Source organism: Notolabrus celidotus, chromosome 2, assembly GCF_009762535.1.
Source record: "Notolabrus celidotus isolate fNotCel1 chromosome 2, fNotCel1.pri, whole genome shotgun sequence".
Lineage (NCBI taxonomy): Eukaryota > Metazoa > Chordata > Actinopteri > Labriformes > Labridae > Notolabrus > Notolabrus celidotus.
In genome coordinates, this window is record NC_048273.1 from 11,135,021 (window position 1) to 11,156,509 (window position 21,489).

The following is a 21,489-nucleotide window of genomic DNA, read 5'->3' on the forward strand; positions in this document are numbered from 1 at the left end:
GGATTTAATTTAATTTTGTGTGGTGCACTGCTCACACACCCACACATTTAATCCTTAAAAAAAACACAACATAACCCAGGAACTGCTTCATTTTGAGGTGGAATATCAGAAAACACACACACACACACACACACACACACACACACACACACACACACACACACACACACACACACACACACACACACACACACACACACACTCTGATGAAATGTGTAGCAAAATGATTGACACCTTTAGTGGTTTATTTGACATGTTTTGTTGTACTTTGGAAGGCCTTAAACCTGTCTTGCATACACTTAAAATGTCTGAAGTCCAGCTATGGCCAGGGGCAAATTGGATGGAACGCTGAATTGGAATCCATGGAACAATGGTGGGTGTTGGATGTGGGTTGTGAGCCAGGAGGACCAGCGGGGCTCAGAGGAAGAGTGGGCACACATACAGGCTCCTGCTCCCCAAAAGCAAGTGGAGGAGCATACTATGGAGCACAGAGACAAAAAGAGTAAGCATTTATTTCTACATCGCTAAATTTCATATACCTGCAGATTGTTAAAAATTTGGTACAGAATTGATATATAAACATTTTGTGTTTAAATTTTGGACCTACCGATGGTGGATAGTATTCACACTCCAAATGAGAAATTCCATTTGCTGCAGAATAAGATGCTTTGCAAAGAGCATGTTGCTTTTGAGAGAGTAGAGAGAAAGTGAGAGTTAGTAGGCGTAGGTGTTTAAGTGACCAACAATGAATGAAATCCCCAACAAAGTCCTAATTGATGGTTTCAGATCTGTATTTGTAGGGGTGAGGTTCTGTCTTAAAGGAAAGAACCAGTGGGATTTGTCACGCACAAGGTTCAAAAGTTAGAAAGTACAGTTTCATGATTGAAATATACAGAATAACATTTCTGGTATACAGCTCATCATTTTGATTCACAACAATTTGCCACATTTGGGGCACTGGTGGCCTAGCGGTCTAAGCGCCCCACATACAGAGGCTATAGCCCTCGTCGCAGAGGTCACTGGCTTGATTCCCGGCCGCGACCATGTACTGCATGTCTTCCCCCACTCTACCCCCCAGCTCAGTCCTGGACCCTGTGGAGGTGGTGGCTGACTGGAGAATTATGGCCAAGCTGTCGTCTCTGATGGACATTTCTTTTCTATATATATTCTTGTTAAATTCTTGTACTGTACACCTTTTTTTTTGCTGCTGTAACTCCATGAATTTCCCCCTTGTGGGACGAATAAAGGAGTATCTTATCTTATCTTACGTTTCCTGCCTCTCTTAAGCTGTCCTGTCCCTTAAAAAAACAACTATCCACATTTACCTCAAAAACGTCATAAATGTGACTTTTTAAGTCTTTTTTTTTCATTATATTAAGAGCAATATTTGTGCTTTTCTTCACAATCAATTGTTGTGAAAAATATATTTAAGTTACAATCACAGTTAAATCCAAATGCTAAATATAAGTCCAAATGTTAAATCTAAATATTAAATCTAAAAATATTTGTATGATATAAATGTAAAATCTAAATGTTGATTATTAAATTGAATATTAAATCTAAATCTTAAATGTTGCTCTGCGATCCTAAATATTTAGCTAATATGCAAATTCACACTGCTGCCTAGAGGAAATACCAAATACAAACTTCATTAGCAATAGCAACTTAGCTTGTCCGTACCATAGACTGGGTCAGTACTGTCTCTATTGTTGTGAAATCTCTTTATGGCCTCCAAAGCTGCCTTCCAACATTTTTTAAGGCGGGCAGTTCGGCTAGTAACCCGCAGGAGTCAGTACTGACAGACGATGGTTGGGATATCTGTATCTCTTTACAGTATGAAGCTTTGCATTTAGATTAACAATCAACATTTAGATTTAGTTTTAAAATGCAACATTTAGATTTAGATTTAGCATTTAACAGTGATTGTAACTTAAATATATTTTCACACCTAAATGTGATAAAAAAAGTAAAAAATGCACTCTACATTTTTATGATGTTTTGGAACTAAATGTGGAGAATTGTTACTGTTATTTTCAGTGTGCTCAACTTTACAAACAGTGCTCCATAGTTTGGGGTGTCCACACATCCAGCCGAATAAAACCAAAAAACCTTTGCAACCAGAGCTTGGTCATTAAAAGGTAAATCTTCTCCTGTCTTCTGTTTATAATTGCATTGGAACAAAGTGAAACTTAAATTGATTTCAAAAGTTAATTCAATTAAAAAATATGTTAACTTTTAGATTCTGCACACAACATGGCTTAATGTGGCTTTTAATTATCTGCAGCTTCTGTATACATAAATTGTACTTACAGCTCTCTCACTGCACAAGGGATTGCATGACTCGGGAACTACTCTGGAAAACATTGGGCATTGAGACTCAATGAGGGCGACCTCACTGTAGTATCGCATCCCTACCCCTGGTATATACTGAGAGAGGAGGAGAAAGAGAACAGGGGCCATTATAGAGCAATTTATAAACAGTCAAGCATACAGGGTACATTTTGGATGCAAAAAAACTTTAAGGCTTGAAACATGCATGCATTTAAAATAATGTGAACATAAAAGGTTCTCTGACCGCAAGTTTAGTTCGGCCCACTTCCTTCAGGACAAAGTAGTGCTGGTTGGTGGTGTTCAAGTTGAATTGTTTCACAGCTGCTTGAGCAGCCTTTAGGGCTTGTGGGTCAGTAAGTGAGATGATTGGAGGACAGTCAGGGCAGGTCATCGCCATTTCTTCGTCGGAAAGTGCTGCGGACCCAGATTTGTTGTTATGACTGAGCCTGCTGTGCCACCGTGAATAAATCTCTTAATTGTTTCCACTTCAAGGTTTCTCATAACTCAGGATTATTTATTTTGATCCTAATAACCTCTAGTAATATACAATTTGCAAAACTGTCTAATAGAAATGTTTTGTTTTGTTCCGACTGCATACAGTGAAGCCAACCTTTTTTTGTGACACATTTGTAACTCTTGACTTGGGCGTCACTGTATACTACAGTCATCTGAACTGTGCAGGAGGCTGCAACTGCCTACATAGAAACAGAAACAGAGATGATATGTTACAGTTGAAACCTCACATTACCATGACAAAAAAACGTAAATCAGTTTGTCCAACTATTGACTTTAGATGCCTGTAAAAGAGGCTTATGAAGGAGCTATCTTTAACAAAAAAAAATCATTTAACACTTACCCGATCACTCTCTTGACGGAACTCACAGTCCTCAAAGTGTTTGGGGTTGACAGTATGGCAGTCTGTCTCCCAAAGATTCAGATTCAGTTCCATAGTACAGCCTGTGTCAGTCTGGAAGCAAGAGCCATGCAAACCTTTAATATCAGTTGTCAATGTATTATGATGACTCTGCTTTAAATATTGATTATAAACCTAGATATTAATCTGGCTTAAAATCCAGTCCAAAAAAATAGAAATACATTCGACAAACTACTTAAGACACATTTTTTTGGCTGTGGAGACTTTTGTGCATAGTGAGAAATAAATGTTCCAAAAAGTTTTAAATAATCTTCATTTTAAGTAAATTGTGTATCTGAGATGATACTAATAAGGCACGCAGTGATTCAGAGTGTCCGGCTGAAAGAGAATGTACTCCATTATCAATCAATCAATCTTTAATTGTATAGCGCCAAATCACAACAAACGTTATCTCAAGGCACTGTTACAAACATAGCAGGTCTATACCGTACTCTGTTAGATTATTAATAAAGACTCATCATCAAGACAGGGTAAGATCCAGTCCCCTCTTACTGACGGGACTCAGTCTGATCTCATCTTAATCCACCATGAGCATTGCACCTCACAGTATTTAGCTTGTTACAGTGGCAAGGAAAAACTTCCTTTTTCAAGGCAGAAACCTTGAGAAGAACCAGACTCATATTAGACAGCCATCTGCCCACAATGATTAAATACAAAATACCCTGTGTGTTAGACAAATTGATGCTGTTAATGCTCAAACTAACAGAATTGCAAAATTGGACCTGTTCATGAGTTCATGTATGAAGTTCTTTTTTTTATTTTGGTTCCATACCTGTCCCATTTTGCTGCCAGCGACCTCAAGGAGTCTAAACCTGTAGCCATGCTCATGGTACATGTTAAGATGATGCATTGCCAGACGGGCTGCTGCGTTAATGTTTTCAAAGCTGCATGTTACTGGCTCCAAAGCTGGGGCAGCGCTGCAAAGCAGGGCCACTGAGGACAGCAGCACCAGAGTGGATAAGCCCATCATGGTGCAGAGGAAAGAGACAGTGCTAACTACTGCTGCTAGGGAACTTATATACAACTGCACAGGTTCACAGAAGGGAAAGGGTGCAAATAGGAGGAGAGAGCGCAGGTGTAGCATGAAGATCATAGAGCTGCCAGAGGAACAAACAGAGACTTTACCCAGAGCAGGGCAACTCATTCAAAAATGTTAACTGCAACTGTCAGTCTCAGCAGTTTTTATACCGTCAAACTTCAGGCCACTTTAAACATTTCTGCTGTAGAAGTGTCGTCGAACATCACACCTTTAAAACATTTTAATCTTCAAATATTCTCATTTTGGCTTGACATGATGGGATGTTATTGGGAACCTCAAAAATCTAGTAACACACACACACACACACACACACACACACACACACACACACACACACACACACACACACACACACACACACACACACACACACACACACACACAAAGATATATGAACCCACCGAAGGAAGACAGAGTGGAGAGTGTGTATCATTGGTCTTCAATCCAACCTTGTGAGTGTAAATTGACTGGATCAATCCCCACATGTGCAAGGTTGTTCTGAATTTGGCAAAGTGAAGCAGCAGCACTTGTTCTGTCCTATTTTCATATTGGAATTCTCCTTGACAAAGAGAACAGACAGGGGATGGGATAGTCTTTATATCAAACACCATTAGACTACTGCTGTACATACTATTACACCTGCAAACCTGTAATCTAGAAGTTGTATGAGGAGACTGAACGATGAATATGAGCATTGATTTGGTCACCCCATAGTTCTGTCCATGTTCTAATCTTGTTTTCCAAATAACCCATGTTTTTCTTCTGTCCTTGTTTGTTTTGAATCTTAGCCCACCAGCCTTTGCCAACTCAACCTTGTTTGTCTAAGGCACTCACACTTTGATTGACCCTGGTGAACATTGCTTCTTTCTGCTCTTCTTCAGGTCACTGAAAAAAAAGTGAATACTCATTTGTCCCATTTTCTCTGGGCCAAAGCCTGATCAACTTCATATGCTGAGAAAACAAAGTGTTTCCCTGCATCAAAGCTGAATTGTTATTATGATCATGATTTATCATTTTTACCATTATTAAACAAAAACTTTTGATTATTGACTAACAAAAAAATTGGCCAAGAGAGTCAGCTTGCATTCATATCACATCATTCTCTTTAAACCTCATTATACTTCAAATGGTAAGAACATTAATGTTTGTTGTGCAGCTTTGCAAAAGATATTGACCGTAACTGACTGTCGTATGTGAGGACACGGCAAAGGATCTAAAAAGCAGTTCATCTTTGTGATAAAGACACTCAATGGAACAACTACTTTTCTTCACAACTGTTTTTAATGATGAGACAATTTCAAATACATTAAAGGAATGAACTACTATCTGAGCTATGAACAGTTTTGTCATGATCTGTATGAATATGGGACCACAAGAAGATAAGTTAAAACAAAGGGTAAATAAATAAAATCATTTAATCAAATATCATCAGTGCACATAATTTAATCATCTTGTTTTGTGTGTACAATGTGCCACATACATACATATCCCTGGTATTATAAATCTTGTTGTACTGCCACGTTCAAATAAATACACTCAGAAAATAAGTTAAAGAATGAGATCAAAGCCTGCTTACCCCTGGCCAGTGAGATTAAAGGTAAAATTGAGCTCCTGGTGGATTCTGGCAGGAACAAAAGTGTCTATATTTTACATTTAAATGACATGTGGTTGAGTAAGGAGGGTATTCAGAATATTCATACTTCATCTTTTTAAATTTATGATTTGACTGTAGTTTAAATGAAACATGCCTAATGTGGGCTACTTGGAAAAAGTCATTTAGAAGGGAAACTCTTTAGTCAGTCAGACCTTTTAAGGCCTACATTATTATTTTTTTTACTTTCCTTAAAGTCTTTATTCAACCAGTCTCTCCACTTGTTTTTTTTTTTATAAATTTCTCCTTCATCCTACAATTTATTCATAGATTAATCATTTGAGGCGTGAGAATACAGATCATGTTTCTGACTATATTAACTGGGCCATTAGCCTAATAATTTATGTTGACCTAACTTTGAGACTTTAATATTCCCAGATATTCCTTTCTGCTTCTGCAACAGCTTAATTTCTTGGCCTAGCGGTCTAAGCGCCCCACGTATAGAGGCTATAGTCCTCGTCGCAGAGGTCGCCGGTTCGACTCCCGGCCGATAGACCATTTACTGCATGTCTTCCCCCACTCTCTACTCCCCACATTTCCTGTCTCTCTTCACCTTTCCTGTCCCATAAAGGCACAAAAGCCCAAAAAAATAACTTTAAATAAATGTAAAAAAAAATCAGAGTTACTTTGAATATTACCTTATTTTAAAAGTACAATTTTTCATCGTTTTCACCGGTGCCTGGTTGTAATACGGTATTCCCGCCAGACGGGGGCTACATAGCATCTTAAAACTGTTTGCTAACTGCATTAAGTAGTTAGCAGGAGGAGAAGAATGCTAACTGCATTAAATAGCAAAAGTAAAAAAAACAAACATTAGCAACAGTCGCTGGAAATACGTGTGTAGTGGTGTGAGATTCAGAAACGGCAAAAACTGCAAAGACTGAGCGTGGCTGTAAAATGTAAACACACACCACGCTGCTGCGTCACAGAAACACAGCTGAAAGATAAAGGTCAAGACAGACGCTGCCAGTGCTCACTATTTGGATTGAAATGCCCATCCCTAATACAAAACAGTTTCATATTATTTCATATGAAACATCCTACACTGCACTGTTGATGCAGACTTATACTGAATATAGACTATCCAGGTGAAGACAGTCGCGGGGGCCAACTAGCTTCATAATACCAGTAATTCACAACAACCAGTGTCAGACTCAGTGAAGCTACCCAACTCAAACAGAGACAGAGCATGTGTCTGTGTAGTTTTGAAACAGGATGTTGACCAGAAATTAGCACTCAGACAATTGTTAAGGGTCAGATAGAAAAATAACAAAAAGAAAATCCTTTATATTTCATCCTCTGTGATGATTTACATGCTCTCACACAGAAACAAATATTTTAAAAAAGTAGGCTGTTGTTGTTCCAGCATCACTGTGCTGCATTAAGATTCTCAGCAACCTACTCAGTCTGAGATGAAATGAAAACATGTCAATACATTGATAAGTTATAAAACAATGCAAGGTTGTTATCAAGAAGAGTCAGTTATTCCTCTGTTACACTTGCCCTGCAAATAACAACCAACCTACAGATGTTAACTCTTGTGCAGTAATGATGATGGAAGTATTATAGATTTAAAATAGTCCTGGTAAATGTTGATCCAGATGTCCATGTACATGGAGGTTTAGTTGTGTGCAGCTCAGTATATACCTGAGTCCAACTTGAGTTGTCTTTTCGTTTGTGGCATTTCAAAGCCAAACGATCCACCGGCCTACTCACCACTGACATTTTGGTGTTAAGGCTGCAGTATGTCATTGAAAGTACCAGTGCTTTTGATTCAACCAACCCGAATGTTCTGTCAGATGTGCAAACCTCCCCAGATAAGGGCTGATAAGTCATCAGCAGGAATGAGAGTTTCTGTCAGTTACTGGTAGATTCCAGCAGTGGCACCCTGACGCCCCTTAGATGAGATGTGACAGGCTTTGCTGTACACCTCTTTCTCACAGAAACAATCCCTCTGCAGTGGATTTCCTCCCCTTTTCAGCAGTGGATCTCATAGGCAATCTGAGAGTCCATGAACAGGCCTGTGTGATTGAGAAACATCCCCTCAGCTTCTGACGATATCACAGGATCTGCCTCCCCTCCCTCCCCCGCCATTCTCCTCATGGTCCGTATATCCCCCTCCTGCTGCTGCAGCTGCTTGTTGGGGACCAGAGCGGGACTCGTGCTTTGGCCTGCCCCTGAGGAGAGGGTGTGGCTGGAGGTGTCAGATGGAGCGGGGCAACCCAGGTTAGTGGTGGAGACAGCAGTGGGTGGAGCAGGAGGCAGCACAGGCTTGGCCCTGTTAAGAACAAACATCTCATGGCCACGCTCGTCACGGTATTCCTCCAGCTGGGCAAAGGTGGTGGGGCCATCGGAGTAATCATTCACGTACAGAATACTTTCGTCCTGCTGTTAAAAATTCAGACTCATCACTTAAAGGCACAGTTATAAACAATACCAATGAAAATGTTGAGACTTTATTATATTACATTTGTACTGAGTGCTTTATTTTAAGTGTAATCGAGAGGAACGATTTTTGGAGGGAGGCAAAGTCCTCCCTAAAATAGTCATTGAATGGCAGCATGTGTGGTTCCAAAATCCTAACCTAGCCATGGCATCACAGAAGCAGGCTTTTGAACTGTGCCCCGATACAAAGTTAGACACTCGACAATAGGTTGTCAAAGCATTTTTGTTTTACTTTTGTTTTGACAGCTCCTTACTTTTATGGTCAGGCACCTTCATTTCTTAAAGAGCTCATAGTGCACAATTACCCCTCTAGAACATTATGGGAGAAGTAGTATGGGAGGTACAGCCTTCAGTTATCAGGCACCTCTCTTTTGGAATCATCTACCAGTCTGGGTCCAGGAGGCAGACACCCTCTCTACTTTTAAGAGTCACTGCCGTAGACGGCCTGTTGCTGTGGACTTGCCAGAATCCAGCTGCTATGGACGTGTCAGACTCCAGTGGCAACAACTACTGCTATCCATCATCACTATCATTCTCTCTCTCTATCTCTCTCTTTTATTCTCCTCTGTCCCTCTTTCTAACCCCAACTCGGTTGAGGCATATGGCTGTCTAACATGAGTCTGGTTCTGCTCGAGGTTTCTGCCTGTTGAAAGGAAGTTTTTCCTTGCTGCTGTAACTAGCTAAATACTGCAAGGTGCAATGCTTATGGTGGATTACGATGAGATAAGAAGTCCTGTCAGTAAGAGGGGACTAGATCTTATCCTGTCTTGATGTAGTGTATGGTTTAGACGTGCTATGTTTGTAAAAGCGTAAAAGCTTCTTGAGACACGTATATTGTGATTCGGCGCTGTGCAAATACAGATTGACAGATTGATTTTATACTAATTACATGTGTGAGTCTGCTTTCCTAATTCTAGCTTTCTTGACCTTGTTTTAGAGGGATGTTTTATTTGAGCTTTCTTTAAGTACCACCCTGTACATTTATTTTGTGAAGAAGTAGAAAGAAATATAGAGTGAAAGATACAGAAATCATAGAGCCATCCTGGGACTGTCTCATAATCTATTTTCTTTCTCCTGTATGAGTTATGTTGTTTTCATTTCTTTGATGATAATAATGATCAATCAATCATCAATCAATCAACCTTATTTGTATTGTGCCAAATCCCTACAAACGTTATCTCAAGACGCTTTTACAAACATAGCAGGTCTAGACCATACGCCATGTTAAATTATTTACAAAGACCCAACATCAAGACATGATACAATCCAGTCCCCTCGTACTGACAGGACTCGATCTTATCTCATCTTAATCCACTATGAGCGTTGCACCTCGCAGAATTTAGCTAGTTACAGCGGCAAGGAAAAACTCCCTTTAACAGGCAGAAACCTCGAGCAGAACCAGACTCATGTTAGACAGCCATCTGCCTTGACCAAGTTGGGGTTTGAAAGAGGGATGCTGCCTCAACATCTCGTAGTTTATTGCTGTTGTGTCACACCACAACTGAAGCCCTTGTATGAAGATATGCCCATCATCCAGACAATTCCTGCAAACATTTTAAAAACCACTCTTATAAAATTTAAAGCAGTCTATTGGTGAAAGAGCTAGCTTGAAACATGACAGACTGCTGATGTGATGCTTTTGGGTCTTCTATCCTGTTTTTCTGTTCCCTTGATTGTACATAACATGACACATTGCTCCTTATATGTCAGCTTTTTGGCGGGAACTCACAGTGAAGATCTGCAAATCTTGGAAATTGGGAACTATGCGTGAAATTTTTCATAGAGGCAAACAGATAATTGTCTAACTTGACATATCTAGGACCCAGAAATATCCCAGTGGTTCAGACAGCTTGGTTATGTTTGGATTAAGGCGATGAGTGTAAATACAAAATATTTTCAAATTGTTTTGTGGAAATTGGACTTGACTGTGCCTTAAAACCATTTTCTGTTTGCTGCATCAAAGAGCAGGATCTTTGGACTGAAAGTACATTTTGGTATCAACTTATGGCTTTTCCTATTTTTCCTTCCTCACTTGTACTTGTTTACTTTGCCTACCTCGTCAAATGTATCATCTTTGGTCATCTGTAAAAAAAATTACATACACCATTATTTGCTTTATAATTTGCATATCATTCTTTTACAAACAGCACACACCTTCTCAGCACCTTCAGCTTCCTTGTCTCGTTGGTGATGTCGGCTGTAGATCATAGCGACCAGCAGCAGAGCAGTCAGAGCCAGCAGGGAGATGCCCACAGCGATGGCAGTCTGAGTAGCGGCTCCCAGAGCGCTGAAGGCCATGCTGCCCAGAGCGTAGAGTGGCTCACGGCTTACGTCTGAGCCCGCAGCAGAACCGTGGCTCCGTAACCGAGGCCAGGCGGGTGAGTACGCTGAGGACACCTGCGACCATGATGCCCAGATGGAGGAGGAAGAAGAGGAGGAGGAGGAAGAGTTGATGGCAAGCTGAAAAGTTACCCTGGCCACACCCCCTGCGTTCCAGGCTTCACATTCATAAAAACCTGCGTGAGCCACAGTCACATTACTGAGAAACAGCATTCCGCTGCCAGTGTCAGGGTCAAAACGCTCGCCCTCTGTCTTCTGAAGACTGACTCTGCTTTCTTCTGAGGGCTCCTCTGCTCTGCTTCCTCCAGCTACTCCAGCACCGAGCTCCTGAACCAGGCCTCTGGGAGAAAGCACTACTTTACCCTGGGACGCCTTTCTCCAGGTCACCTGTAAAGATATTAAGGAGTAAAGTATATATACATATATTATTTTGTTTATTTTGTTTATCAGATTCTATTATTTCAAGGTTATTAAGGATATGCTCTTTATATTGTGTATGTATTCTGTGTACATCCTCATTGAGATGCTTTTTTGTATTACTAAATATTCAATACAATGAATAAATAAATAATTAAATTAATAAATAAATAAATATAATACAAATAAAATATATTAAGGATTGTGTTTTTAATGATCTTGAAATAACCATGAAATTAAATAAAAAATAAAAAATATGTAACATCAATTATCAACCTGAATTGAACTTTGAACTGTGCCTTTACTTTAGATATTCCATATCTGGTAGATATTAAAAAAAAGTAAAAGCTAAAGGTTAACTGAAATAAACATCACATCATTAAAAGGAACTGAACCCTGAGCAATATGCAATGCTTTACAAGCTCCAAGTGTAGGTTCATATTTTTTAGGGTCTCTGATGTCAATATAAAGGTCAAAACAGTTTCTGCTTTCTCAAGTCATTCTCATGTAATTTATGGTAGATAAAATAGACAGTTCTTTGATTGAAAAAAATATTTTTTTGATCACATTAACACCTGGTTATTTTTACAAAACCAACTCCAAATTAATAACCATATTCTTCAGAATGAGTGTGTGTGCAAACATATTTTATTTGGAAGTCAAAATGATAAAAGCTGTTCCTGAAGCATGGCCAATGAAAGCCAGCTAGCCTGAATTTTTGTTATCCAAGGCATTATATTTTAACCTTGAAAACCTTCTCAACTCTCGTAGCTGCTCTTTGAGGTAAAAACTGTCTTTAAGTCCAATAGAAAGACACATAACACAGATGAAGCTCTACATACACCAAGGGAGAAAAATGAGCAAAGAAGAAAGTAAATTTGATCTTGATGGCACAATGACATGTCTCCTTCAAGCGGCAACCTCCGGTCTAAAAATTTGAGTCCAATGCGGAAGTGCTAAAAACTGCAGTTAATCGAGGATCCGCTTGAGGCTGGCAAGTACAGGAAACCACATACACACCAATTCAAAAAAGCCGATCTTTGCAGCAGAAACAAACAAGTTTACAGCCTGGTACAAAAGACGAGTGTAGTCTGGATAGCTCATTTCTCGATCGGCACACACTGTACGGGGGGTGAATTTTTTTGTAACGCAGCAATTTCGAAGATATTAAGATTACGAGTCTTCCAATGAGAGGCACAGCTGACTTGATTGACAGGCGGGAACACTGTAGCTGTTGGCTAGGAGGCTTAAAGCCCGCCTCTTGATGTCACAATCACTCAACAGCAGCAATATGGCTGCCGCCGACGATTGGCCTCAAAACAGCGCTTCAGAAACAGATGGGTGACGTCACGGATACTACGTCCATATTTTATAGTCTATGGTCTCCTTACATATTAAATGTACCAATGAAAGAACAAAAAAACAAATTTAACATCAAGCTGGATGGACAGGACAGAAAAAGGACTTGAAAAAATTTTATTGAGTTTGAATAGGCCTGGTCACCACTGATATGACAAAAGCAGTTTCAGGACATTTCTTAAGAATATTAGGTTGTAATTTGGCCAATAGACAATTATTACTGCAACACTGTCCTGAGTATAGGTGCCATGGCTGTTGAATCAAAGGTGGGCCTTCCTGGTCACGCAGCCAATTGGCCATTAAGACACTGGGTCTTGATTAGCTTGGGCAGACATCTGTGCAGGAGGCGAAAGAGAAAGAGACGTGGAGAAGTTCTCCCCCTTTTCCATTGCGTTACTAAGTTTGAGTTATTGTCATGTGTCTTCTCTGTTATCACAAATTAACTGTCTTCTGAAACCCTGAGGGGTCATCACAAGGAAGCAGCATGAGCTGGTCCCGAGAACCGTGCCTGGCAGCCGGGGAAGGGAAGTCGCTGCCTTTCTTTTGCCTTTGCTCGACAGCAACCTGTTTTTCTTCCTTTATTATGACACGGGCAGCAAATGCTCGGATGCACTGAACAACAGTTGTGTCAGGGTTGTTTTGCCGTGACACAATCAATAATGTTTGACACTACTGTGAGCCTGACCAGAGTAAAGATGCACTTGTCTTCATAACAAGAGATAAACCATGGACTACATTCTTGTAACTCTCAAAGAAACAGAGATTGTGGGTTACAGCCTGAAGCTATAGGAAAAAAAATCAGAGGCACTTGGTTTTATGATGAAACATTGGCACCAAAAGTAAACCCAGACCTGTTTTACTTTAAATGAAAGATTCTGCTTGTGTTATTCCAATGATCAAATCATTCTGAGATGATGACGTGCTAACTACCTGTGGCCGAGGGTAACCAGAAGCGTGGCAGGACACCCTGAGGCTCTCTCCCAGGCGCACAGCTAGTCTCCTGGGCTCCAGCTGCACCAGTGGAGGGATACAAACCAGGCTGTTGAGGGGGACCTCCACCAGGCTAAGATGGGAAAGGCGTGGTGGCTCAGTGCAGACCAGTCGACGTTCTGCCGAACTGAGCAGCCGCTGGCCCTCCTCATCAATCCAGCTTCTCAGCCAGTGAAGAGCACAGTCACAGCGCCATGGATTGTCTACAGAGCAGAGGAGAGGAGAGGAGTTTACATTACCTCTAGATGCTTAAAGAGTCAAGATTAAGCGGTTGGAGATGGTTGTAGGGGAAAAAGATTTCATTGCACTGAGGGACAGTGTTTTAAATGTATATGTAAAGGATAAATGTACTGTTTTTATATTGTACTTCTTCAAGTCTTCTGACCACTCAGAGAACCCATTCACACCACATTCACTCACTGATGGCAGAGGCTACTATGTAAAGAGCCCATCAGTATTAACTAATCCCATTCAAACACCAATAGCACAGCCACCAGGGGCAGTTTGGGGTTAGGTGTCTTGCCCATGGACACTTCAGCATGTGGACAGCAGGATAGGGGATCAAACCCCAGACCTTCCAATTGGGAGACAACCAACTCTACCACTGAGCCGCAGCCCTGTGTGTGTGTGTGTGTTAGTGTGTATTCCCTCTTCTGTCTTCTCCTTGCTGTGTCTATAACTTGTCCCTATTGTCTCACATATTTTGCCAGACATATCAGTTATTCAGTCTCACCTGTGATGCGCAGCACTTGCAGGCTGACCAAAGGTCTCAGAGTTGCAGGGCCAATAGTGTGAAGATTATTCCTGCTCAGGTCCAGCAAGGCCAGAGAACTCAAACCAACAAGAGCCTGGTCTGCCAACAACTCTATACTGTTGTGCTGCAAATGGAGTTCCTGCAGGCGCTGCAGAGACATGGAGGAAGTGGTTCCTGTCAATTATGAAGTTTAATATAGGAATGAAGAGAATTGCTGCACTGAGCAGAAAAATGAGATGAGCCTACAGTGAGTTTGTTGTTAAAATACAGCAATTAAAAAACGTAATGGATATCATTATTAATAAGCTATATAACATGTCTCACCTGTAAGCCCCGGAAGGTGTAGTCGAGCAGGCGTGTGATGTCATTTCCTGCAAGGTAAAGAATGCGGAGATGTTCAAGTCCCTGAAACATGTCAGCTGTCACCAGGTGGATCCGGTTCCCGTTCAGAGCCAGCTCCAACAACTGACCCTGGTTCTGGAAAGAGCCAGGCTCCACTGCTGAAATGGTGTTGTTCTGAAAGGGGAGGAACATGAGGGGGAAATCTAAAATCTTCAGGTATCTGCAGGTACTTCTTTTGCATGACATTACAAACACCATAGACACAATGTTAAAGAGATTGTCTAAATAGCTTTAGTGCTATTTCTTCAGTCTTGATTCTTTCCTGCTGCCACTAACACCTGACACAGGGACTCATCTTTCTTGTTGTCCATCCAACCATCACAAACTGTTCATTCCAGTGACTCTGATTTCTGCCTCACAGCTCCTGAGAGGATTTTTAGCTGATATGAAACAGGCTTAAATTGCTATTGATGCCTCTTTATGACCTATAAAAGCAAATAAACCATTATTGACAAAATCCACATCACTTCTATAATTCTACTTTCCCAAACATGTTTAGTTAGTTGGGTTTTGTTATGTTTATTTGTTGTTTAAGTTTGTGCTGGAGACTTCCTGGTTAGTTTACGATTAGGAGCTGGGTGCGATGGTTGATTGTGTGGCTGGCCCACCACCTTTCCGTCTTTTGTATCTCTGTTTTTCATTCAATCATTTTTTTAACCCTTAGGTGTTAGGATATATTTTCATTCATTACCTGCAGGTACAAGTAGTGCAGGTGCCTCAGCAGAGGGAGGTCCTGTCGACGGATCTGGCCGATCACATTATCCTGAAGGAAAACAGTCTGAATAGGGAGAGGACAAGATTTTATTAAAAAACAAAGAATTGGTTCCACTCAGTGTTGGTGGATGTTTCAATAATGTTTAAAATGTAACACTGTCATTGAATTTCCTCTTTCGCTTTATCCAACCTACCTGTGTGGATGGAGGAATGTGTTTGGGGATGTCCTTCAGGCCAGTGGAGCCACATTCTACAGTGAGGCTGTAGCATCGGCAACTCACAGGGCAGGAAGGAGATGCTTGAGCAGAAGTTTGGAGGGAGAGGAAGACCATGGAGAGAAGAAGCACCAACAACGCAGCCATCACCCCGACAGACAGGACTGGAGACAAGAGGAGAACAGTCAACAACCATGATCAACAGCTTGCATTCACCTTCTGCAATGTTTGAACTGAAGCCTGCAGCCTCGCCAACTTGTACCTGCGACCATGCAACCTTAACCTGTACATAAAAATATAACACCAACCAAAATTAACATAATTTAGTTAACACTGTTCTCTTGACAGTGTTGTTGTCATCTAATCCCCCTGCCATTCTATCCATTTACATCAGTGGAAATAAGTTTGGGACTTTAACTCTGCTTGACTGTAAAATATTATCCCCACTTATTTTCACTATCTAGCAGCTGTGGCTAAGAAGCAGAGGGGCTACAACCCAATCAGAAGATCAGTAATTCAATCCCCAGTTTTTCAGGTTTGTAGGCAGCAGAAAGTACACTCCATGAGCCTTCAACTCAACTCTCAACTCAACTCCACTTTATTTATATAGCACCTGCCATACATACATACATACATACATACATACATACATACATAGATACATAGATACATACATACATACATACATACATACATACATACATACATACATACATACATACATGCAGCCCAAAGTGCTTCACAAAATAACAGAGACGGAAAACAACAGCAATGGTAAAATAATAAAAGACAATCATAGATAAAATAATTAAAAATAAAACAAAATCAATAGAGTAAAACCAATATTATAAGTAAGAATTAAAACTCAGTTAAAGTTAAAAATATCAGATAAATACTAGAAATAAATAGATAAATAAATAAGATATATAAATGTTGTTAAAACAATGATTATAACACTGCAAATTAAAAGCCAGATTAAAAAGTTAAGTCTTAAGTTTACTTTTTAAAAATACCCAGAGAGCTAGCAGTTCTGATGTCCAGAGGATGAGATTTCCACAGTTTTTGTGCATAATAGAAACAGAAAGCTCTCTGGCTGGTGCTTGTTTGAGACACATGAGGACCATTTAAAAGGGAAGCATTCAAGGACCTCAGTCGTGGTGGAAAATAAAATGACAGGAGATCAGTGTTGTACGGAGGAGCAAGGCTGTGAAGAGCTTTAAAGACAAATAAAATAACTTTAAAATCGATTCTAAAAGAAACAGGGAGCAAGTGCAGAGTTTTAAAACGAGGGGTTATGTAGTCAGTTTTCTTTTTCCGTGTGAAAACTCTGGCTGCAGCGTTTTGAAGAAGCTGCAGTTTTCTGAGTTACAGTAGTCAATACGGCAGGTAATGAAAGCATGTATTAAAATTTCGGCATATTTCTGAGATAAAAAAGGTCTGACTTTCATTATGTTTCTAAGATGATAAAATGAAGTGCTTACGACCTTGTTAAAATTACCATCTATAACCACTCCCTGCAGGTTTGTGACATTTGATTTAATTTGCCTGTATTAATCTCTCAGAGTAGTTTGGAGTTGTTCTCCTGCTGCTTTGGATTACAGTTTCTTCCTCATTTAGCTTGCTCATCCATACATTGATGTCAGAAAGGTAGGCAGTGAGGGAGTGAAGAGCGTTTGGGTCACGGGCTCAGACAGATATGTATAGTTGGGTGTCGTCTGCTTAAAATGGTAATTGATACAATGACCTGAGATAATGTGTACAAGTGGATATATGATTATGTATATGGAGGATAAAAAAGACCCAAGAATACTTCAAGCATAACAGTCAGACAAATAGATCAACAAAAAAACATCTGACTGAACACTATAGGTTAGTGCAATATTTATGTAACACAGCCCTTCCCTCCCCTTTGATTTTGCAAACTTTTTACAAATGTTTTACTAGAGTGTCGGTTTAGCTGAGCAGTTAAAGCACACACCCCATATACAGAGACAATACATTTAGAACCAGCGGCAGCTCTTTGCTGCAAGTCATCCCCAACTTTCTTCCCCCAAAAAACGGCCAAACTGGCTCTAGGCTGATAAAAATGACAACTCTTTTATTTGCACTGCTTTTATACAGGCATCTAAAAATATTTGCTGTTATTCTGTCAGTGTTTGTCAAATGAGGGAAAATGTGTTCTCCTTTTATTCTCAGTTTTGTCAGCTTTTCTGCAGTCATTTTTAAGAAGAAGATCGATTCGTTTTAGGATTTACAAAGGATGCAATAATGTGAAAGAGTCTCATAGTGACAAATATATTTTCAGTATTAAATATAATGTAACAACCAGGCGGCAATCTCTGGTCTCAAAATATGAAGCCCATGCAAAAACGTTAGAAAAAAATATACAAACAGTGCCTATAAATGTGGTGAGAAAATGAGAATAATAACTTATGAAACTTAGGAATGTGGTTATCCAAAACCCCCAAAGAATCAAAACAAAGATCAGAATTTGTTCAGTGTTTGGCACCACCTTTCATGCAGTGTGACTTTTGTCAAAAATGCATCCTTGACAGTGAAAGGAAGAGAGCTCTCAAGCCAGGAGTGAAGTATCTTATGACAGCAGCTTCAAGGAAGATAACGTCTTTATAGTGGAACCCGCTTGTTGTAACAATCCAAATATTGGTAACTCCACTTCAAAACAAAGCTCTTTTAGCATTGACTTGAGACTTTGAATCTCTGTCACCATAGGAACCATCCTTGCTATGAGAGATTGACTTGCACGTCAGAATCCATTGTCAAGGCCTTTTCTTTGTCTGTCTTAGAGTTGCATGCCTGCACAGAATCTCTCACCACAGCGTTCTGCTTTTATCTGGGAGACATTTTTCAACTAAGACTGTTTCAATAAAGCAAAGACGTGTAATACTTGAGGTAAGTACTATTATCTGACATTAGCTTGAATTGTAACAGTAGTGAAATAAAGCTTTAAATCTTTAAGAACTGGGACAAGTCTAATACAGGACAATATGGAAACAGAAATTATGAAACACCCTTAAATTCTAACTACAAAAGATGAGAGGTGTGACTTAGAAAACATATTATGGGAAAACATAACAGAAATGTTAGGTTGATGTATTCTGTGCTCCACATAATAATTCATGAAATTGAAAGTTCCTAACCATAGACCTTTCTGGAGTCCCTGAGCCCCCTTGTCTCGTAGGTGTGTTCCAGGCTCCAGCTGGTACGGACGTGACGGACTCCAGCTGGAACAGCTACTACTACTACTACTATCCGTCTAATCACTATCATCTCTCTCTCTCTCTCTCTCTCTCTCTCTCTCTCTCTCTCTCTCTCTCTCTCTCTCTCTCTTATTCTCCTCTATCTCTCTTTCCAACCCCAACTCAGTCGAGGCAGATGGCTGTCTAACATGAGTCTGGTTCTGCTTGAGGTTTCTGCCTGTTAAAGCAATGCTCATGGTGGATTCAGATGAGATAAGATCGAGTCCTGTCAGTAAGAGGGGACTGGATCTTATCCTGTCTTGCTGTTGGGTCTTTGTTAATAATTTAACATAGAGTATGGTCTAGAACTGCTATGTTTGTAAAAGCATCTTGAGAGACGCTCACAGCAATAAACTTTCAGGGTACTGTGGCAGTTCAGTATTGTTTAAGGACACTTTGATATGTAAACAACAAAAGCCAAAAACAAAACCACCAATCTAGTGATAGGAGAGCAGCTGTACATCTGAACCACAGCTGCCTTTTGGAGAAGCAAAAGATTTTAGTCCATTATATTAAGCCAGACCAAAAAATATAAATAGACCTTTCACTGTACATTGGTTTAACATACTATTTAAATATATCAACAATGGCAGATGTATGTCTAACTGGTTCTGCTTGAGGTTTCTGCCTGTTATAAGGAAGTTTTTCCTTGCTGCTGTAACTAGCTAAATGGTGCGCGATGCAATGCTCATGGTTGATTAAAATGAGATAAGATCAAGTCCTGTCAGTAAGACAGGACTAGACTTGATGTTGGGTGTTTGTTTATAATTGGATTATGGCCTAGACCTGCCATGTTAGTAAAAGCGTCTTGAGATAGTGTTTGTTGTGATTTGGTGTGATACAAATAAAGACTGATGGATTGATTGAATTATAAATGGAGTTCCATGGCCCAATTCAAAGCTTTCCAATGATAAGCAATAACTGAATACTTGAAGTTCAGCTAGAGTTTGTTGCATAGCTATCATGTATTCTTGTACAGGCGGTGACAACAAATCTCCTTATTAAGGGCAAATAAAGATCTATCTATCTATCTATCTATCTATCTATCTATCTATCTATCTATCTATCTATCTATCTATCTATCTATCTATCTATTTGCAGTATTAGTTGCAACAGATTTCAGGTGTATATGCCATTGAGATTATATGGTAAACTGGGCTTCAATGTCTTACAGGTAAATGAAGAATATAATCTGTGACAAATGGGATAATTCACTCAATTTTGTAATGACTTCTGTAACAAGTATTTACACCCTGTGTTGTTGAATTGTTTAATATATACAGTTGTGTGCCAATTTTCTGTTCTGGAGGAGGTGAAGATATAATATTTGAATTGATCTACTACAACCTACTATAATAAAGATAAACCACTAAATCAATGTCTTGTTTGATCTCGGTTTAAAGTGCAGTTCCTGGATCCATAGCGCATATAAATATTAAGACTGGATATCCAGCGGTGCTGCAGGCCATGCCACCTCAGTCTGAGCCCAAAACACACAATAACATTAAACAACAGCCTATCTGACCAATGCACTGCACGTCCAACAGTACCTGTAAGACATCTTAGAAAACCCTGCAGCAGAACCAAAAAATAACCTTACAGATGTTTGCGTTTACACCGGTCACTTGAGCAAATGATAAATAAAAAGAACCTGTTCATACCTGGCACAGGAGAGAGGGAGGAGACTCACACAGAGATGTCTGCCCTGCACGACGCCTTCTTATTCCGTTTTTCTAAAAATCCTTTTGCCTGCCTTCAGATTTATTTTCCGTATTGAAGATGATGAAGCTCCCGACATGTGAAAGCAGAGCAGCTGCTGATGGATGTTGCCACTGTGCGCAGAGCACCAAGGGCCCGTCGCATCCCCCTCAGAAGAACCGACGGAAACAGAGGGGGATCAAGCAGCGGGCAATGCACATCAGGTGGTACGCCGAACAACGGCAGACAGGACGGTAGATTGTGTGGCACTGAGTGCAGATCGTTGTAAAATCAGGTGTCTCTGTTAAATCCCATCATCCAGCTGTTCACTCACCCCTCTCTCCCAGAGCATCCTCTCATCCAATTATCCCACGCTGCTGCTCGGAGGGACCACCGTCAAGTCAGCGCTCATCTTCAGCAGCAGGAGGAAGAAGCTTCCGCCCCACATGGTTCAGAATAAAATTATTTATCACTTAAAATCTAAATTGGTCATCAAATTGATATTTTCTCGAAATTGTCTGTATAGCCTATTCGATTCATTTTGGACAAGAACGTCTGACATTGATGGCTTTGCGCACATTTTAATGGCACATATCAGTGATATCATTAAATGCTACATATTTCAATTTAACGCTTTAAAATTTGATGTTGAAGCATTTGATGTATTTTAGTGATCCAGTCATTGATACTCAAAACCAGCCTATTCCCGATAAATCACCACTTCCAACAAACCATTAATTTGGTATTTCCTGTTATGCACCTGCACTTAGTGCACTGCTGTGGTGTTAACACAATAAGATCAGGCCCCGCCCTTTGATTCAACACAAAACCGCCTTCCACCAAAGAAGCAAATCAATTACAGTTTGAGAAACTGTTGGTAATTGATTCCCCGCAATATAATATGTATGCCTATTTTATTTAGTTGATTTAGTTGAACAGATTA

General features: G+C 40.1%; 2 protein-coding genes across 3 annotated transcripts; both read right to left on the reverse strand.

Moving 5' to 3' along the window:
• Positions 1–245: 245 nt before the first annotated feature.
• Positions 246–4,235, reverse strand: LOC117828669 (alpha-2-HS-glycoprotein-like). Its single transcript, XM_034705867.1, has 7 exons — positions 4,038–4,235; positions 3,188–3,298; positions 2,942–3,026; positions 2,576–2,745; positions 2,311–2,427; positions 608–685; positions 246–478 (listed from the first exon to the last, which is right to left on the reverse strand). Exons 1-7 carry the CDS (start codon positions 4,233–4,235, stop codon positions 320–322), a joined length of 918 nt encoding a protein of 305 aa, XP_034561758.1. The 3' UTR covers positions 246–319.
• Positions 4,236–5,566: 1,331 nt separating this feature from the next.
• LOC117832567 (leucine-rich repeat-containing protein 24-like) lies at positions 5,567–20,949 on the reverse strand. 2 transcript variants are annotated; one of them, XM_034711760.1, is made up of 9 exons: positions 20,510–20,949; positions 15,571–15,755; positions 15,354–15,440; positions 14,585–14,776; positions 14,240–14,408; positions 13,447–13,709; positions 10,555–11,127; positions 10,456–10,482; positions 6,632–8,343 (listed from the first exon to the last, which is right to left on the reverse strand). In XM_034711760.1, exons 2-9 carry the CDS (start codon positions 15,736–15,738, stop codon positions 7,933–7,935), a joined length of 1,890 nt encoding a protein of 629 aa, XP_034567651.1. In that variant the 5' UTR covers positions 15,739–15,755; positions 20,510–20,949; the 3' UTR covers positions 6,632–7,932. The 2 variants fall into 2 exon arrangements, with proteins under 2 accessions (XP_034567660.1, XP_034567651.1); XM_034711769.1 differs by lacking the exon at positions 10,456–10,482 and having other exon boundaries at positions 5,567–8,343.
• Between the last annotated feature and the right edge of the window lie 540 nt (positions 20,950–21,489).

Coding starts and splice junctions, on each gene's coding strand:
- LOC117828669 (XM_034705867.1), bottom strand. CDS start 4,235: ATGATGGGCTTATCCACTCTGGTGCTGCTGTCCTCAGTGGCCCTGCTT. Junction 3,027..3,187: donor TCCGTCAAGAGAGTGATCGG/GTAAGTGTTAAA, acceptor GTTTCTATGTAG/GCAGTTGCAGCCTCCTGCAC. Junction 2,746..2,941: donor CAAATGTGTCACAAAAAAAG/GTTGGCTTCACT, acceptor CTGGGTCCGCAG/CACTTTCCGACGAAGAAATG.
- LOC117832567 (XM_034711760.1), bottom strand. CDS start 15,738: ATGGCTGCGTTGTTGGTGCTTCTTCTCTCCATGGTCTTCCTCTCCCTC. Junction 15,441..15,570: donor ACATTCCTCCATCCACACAG/GTAGGTTGGATA, acceptor CTCCCTATTCAG/ACTGTTTTCCTTCAGGATAA. Junction 14,409..14,584: donor ACACCTTCCGGGGCTTACAG/GTGAGACATGTT, acceptor ATGTCTCTGCAG/CGCCTGCAGGAACTCCATTT.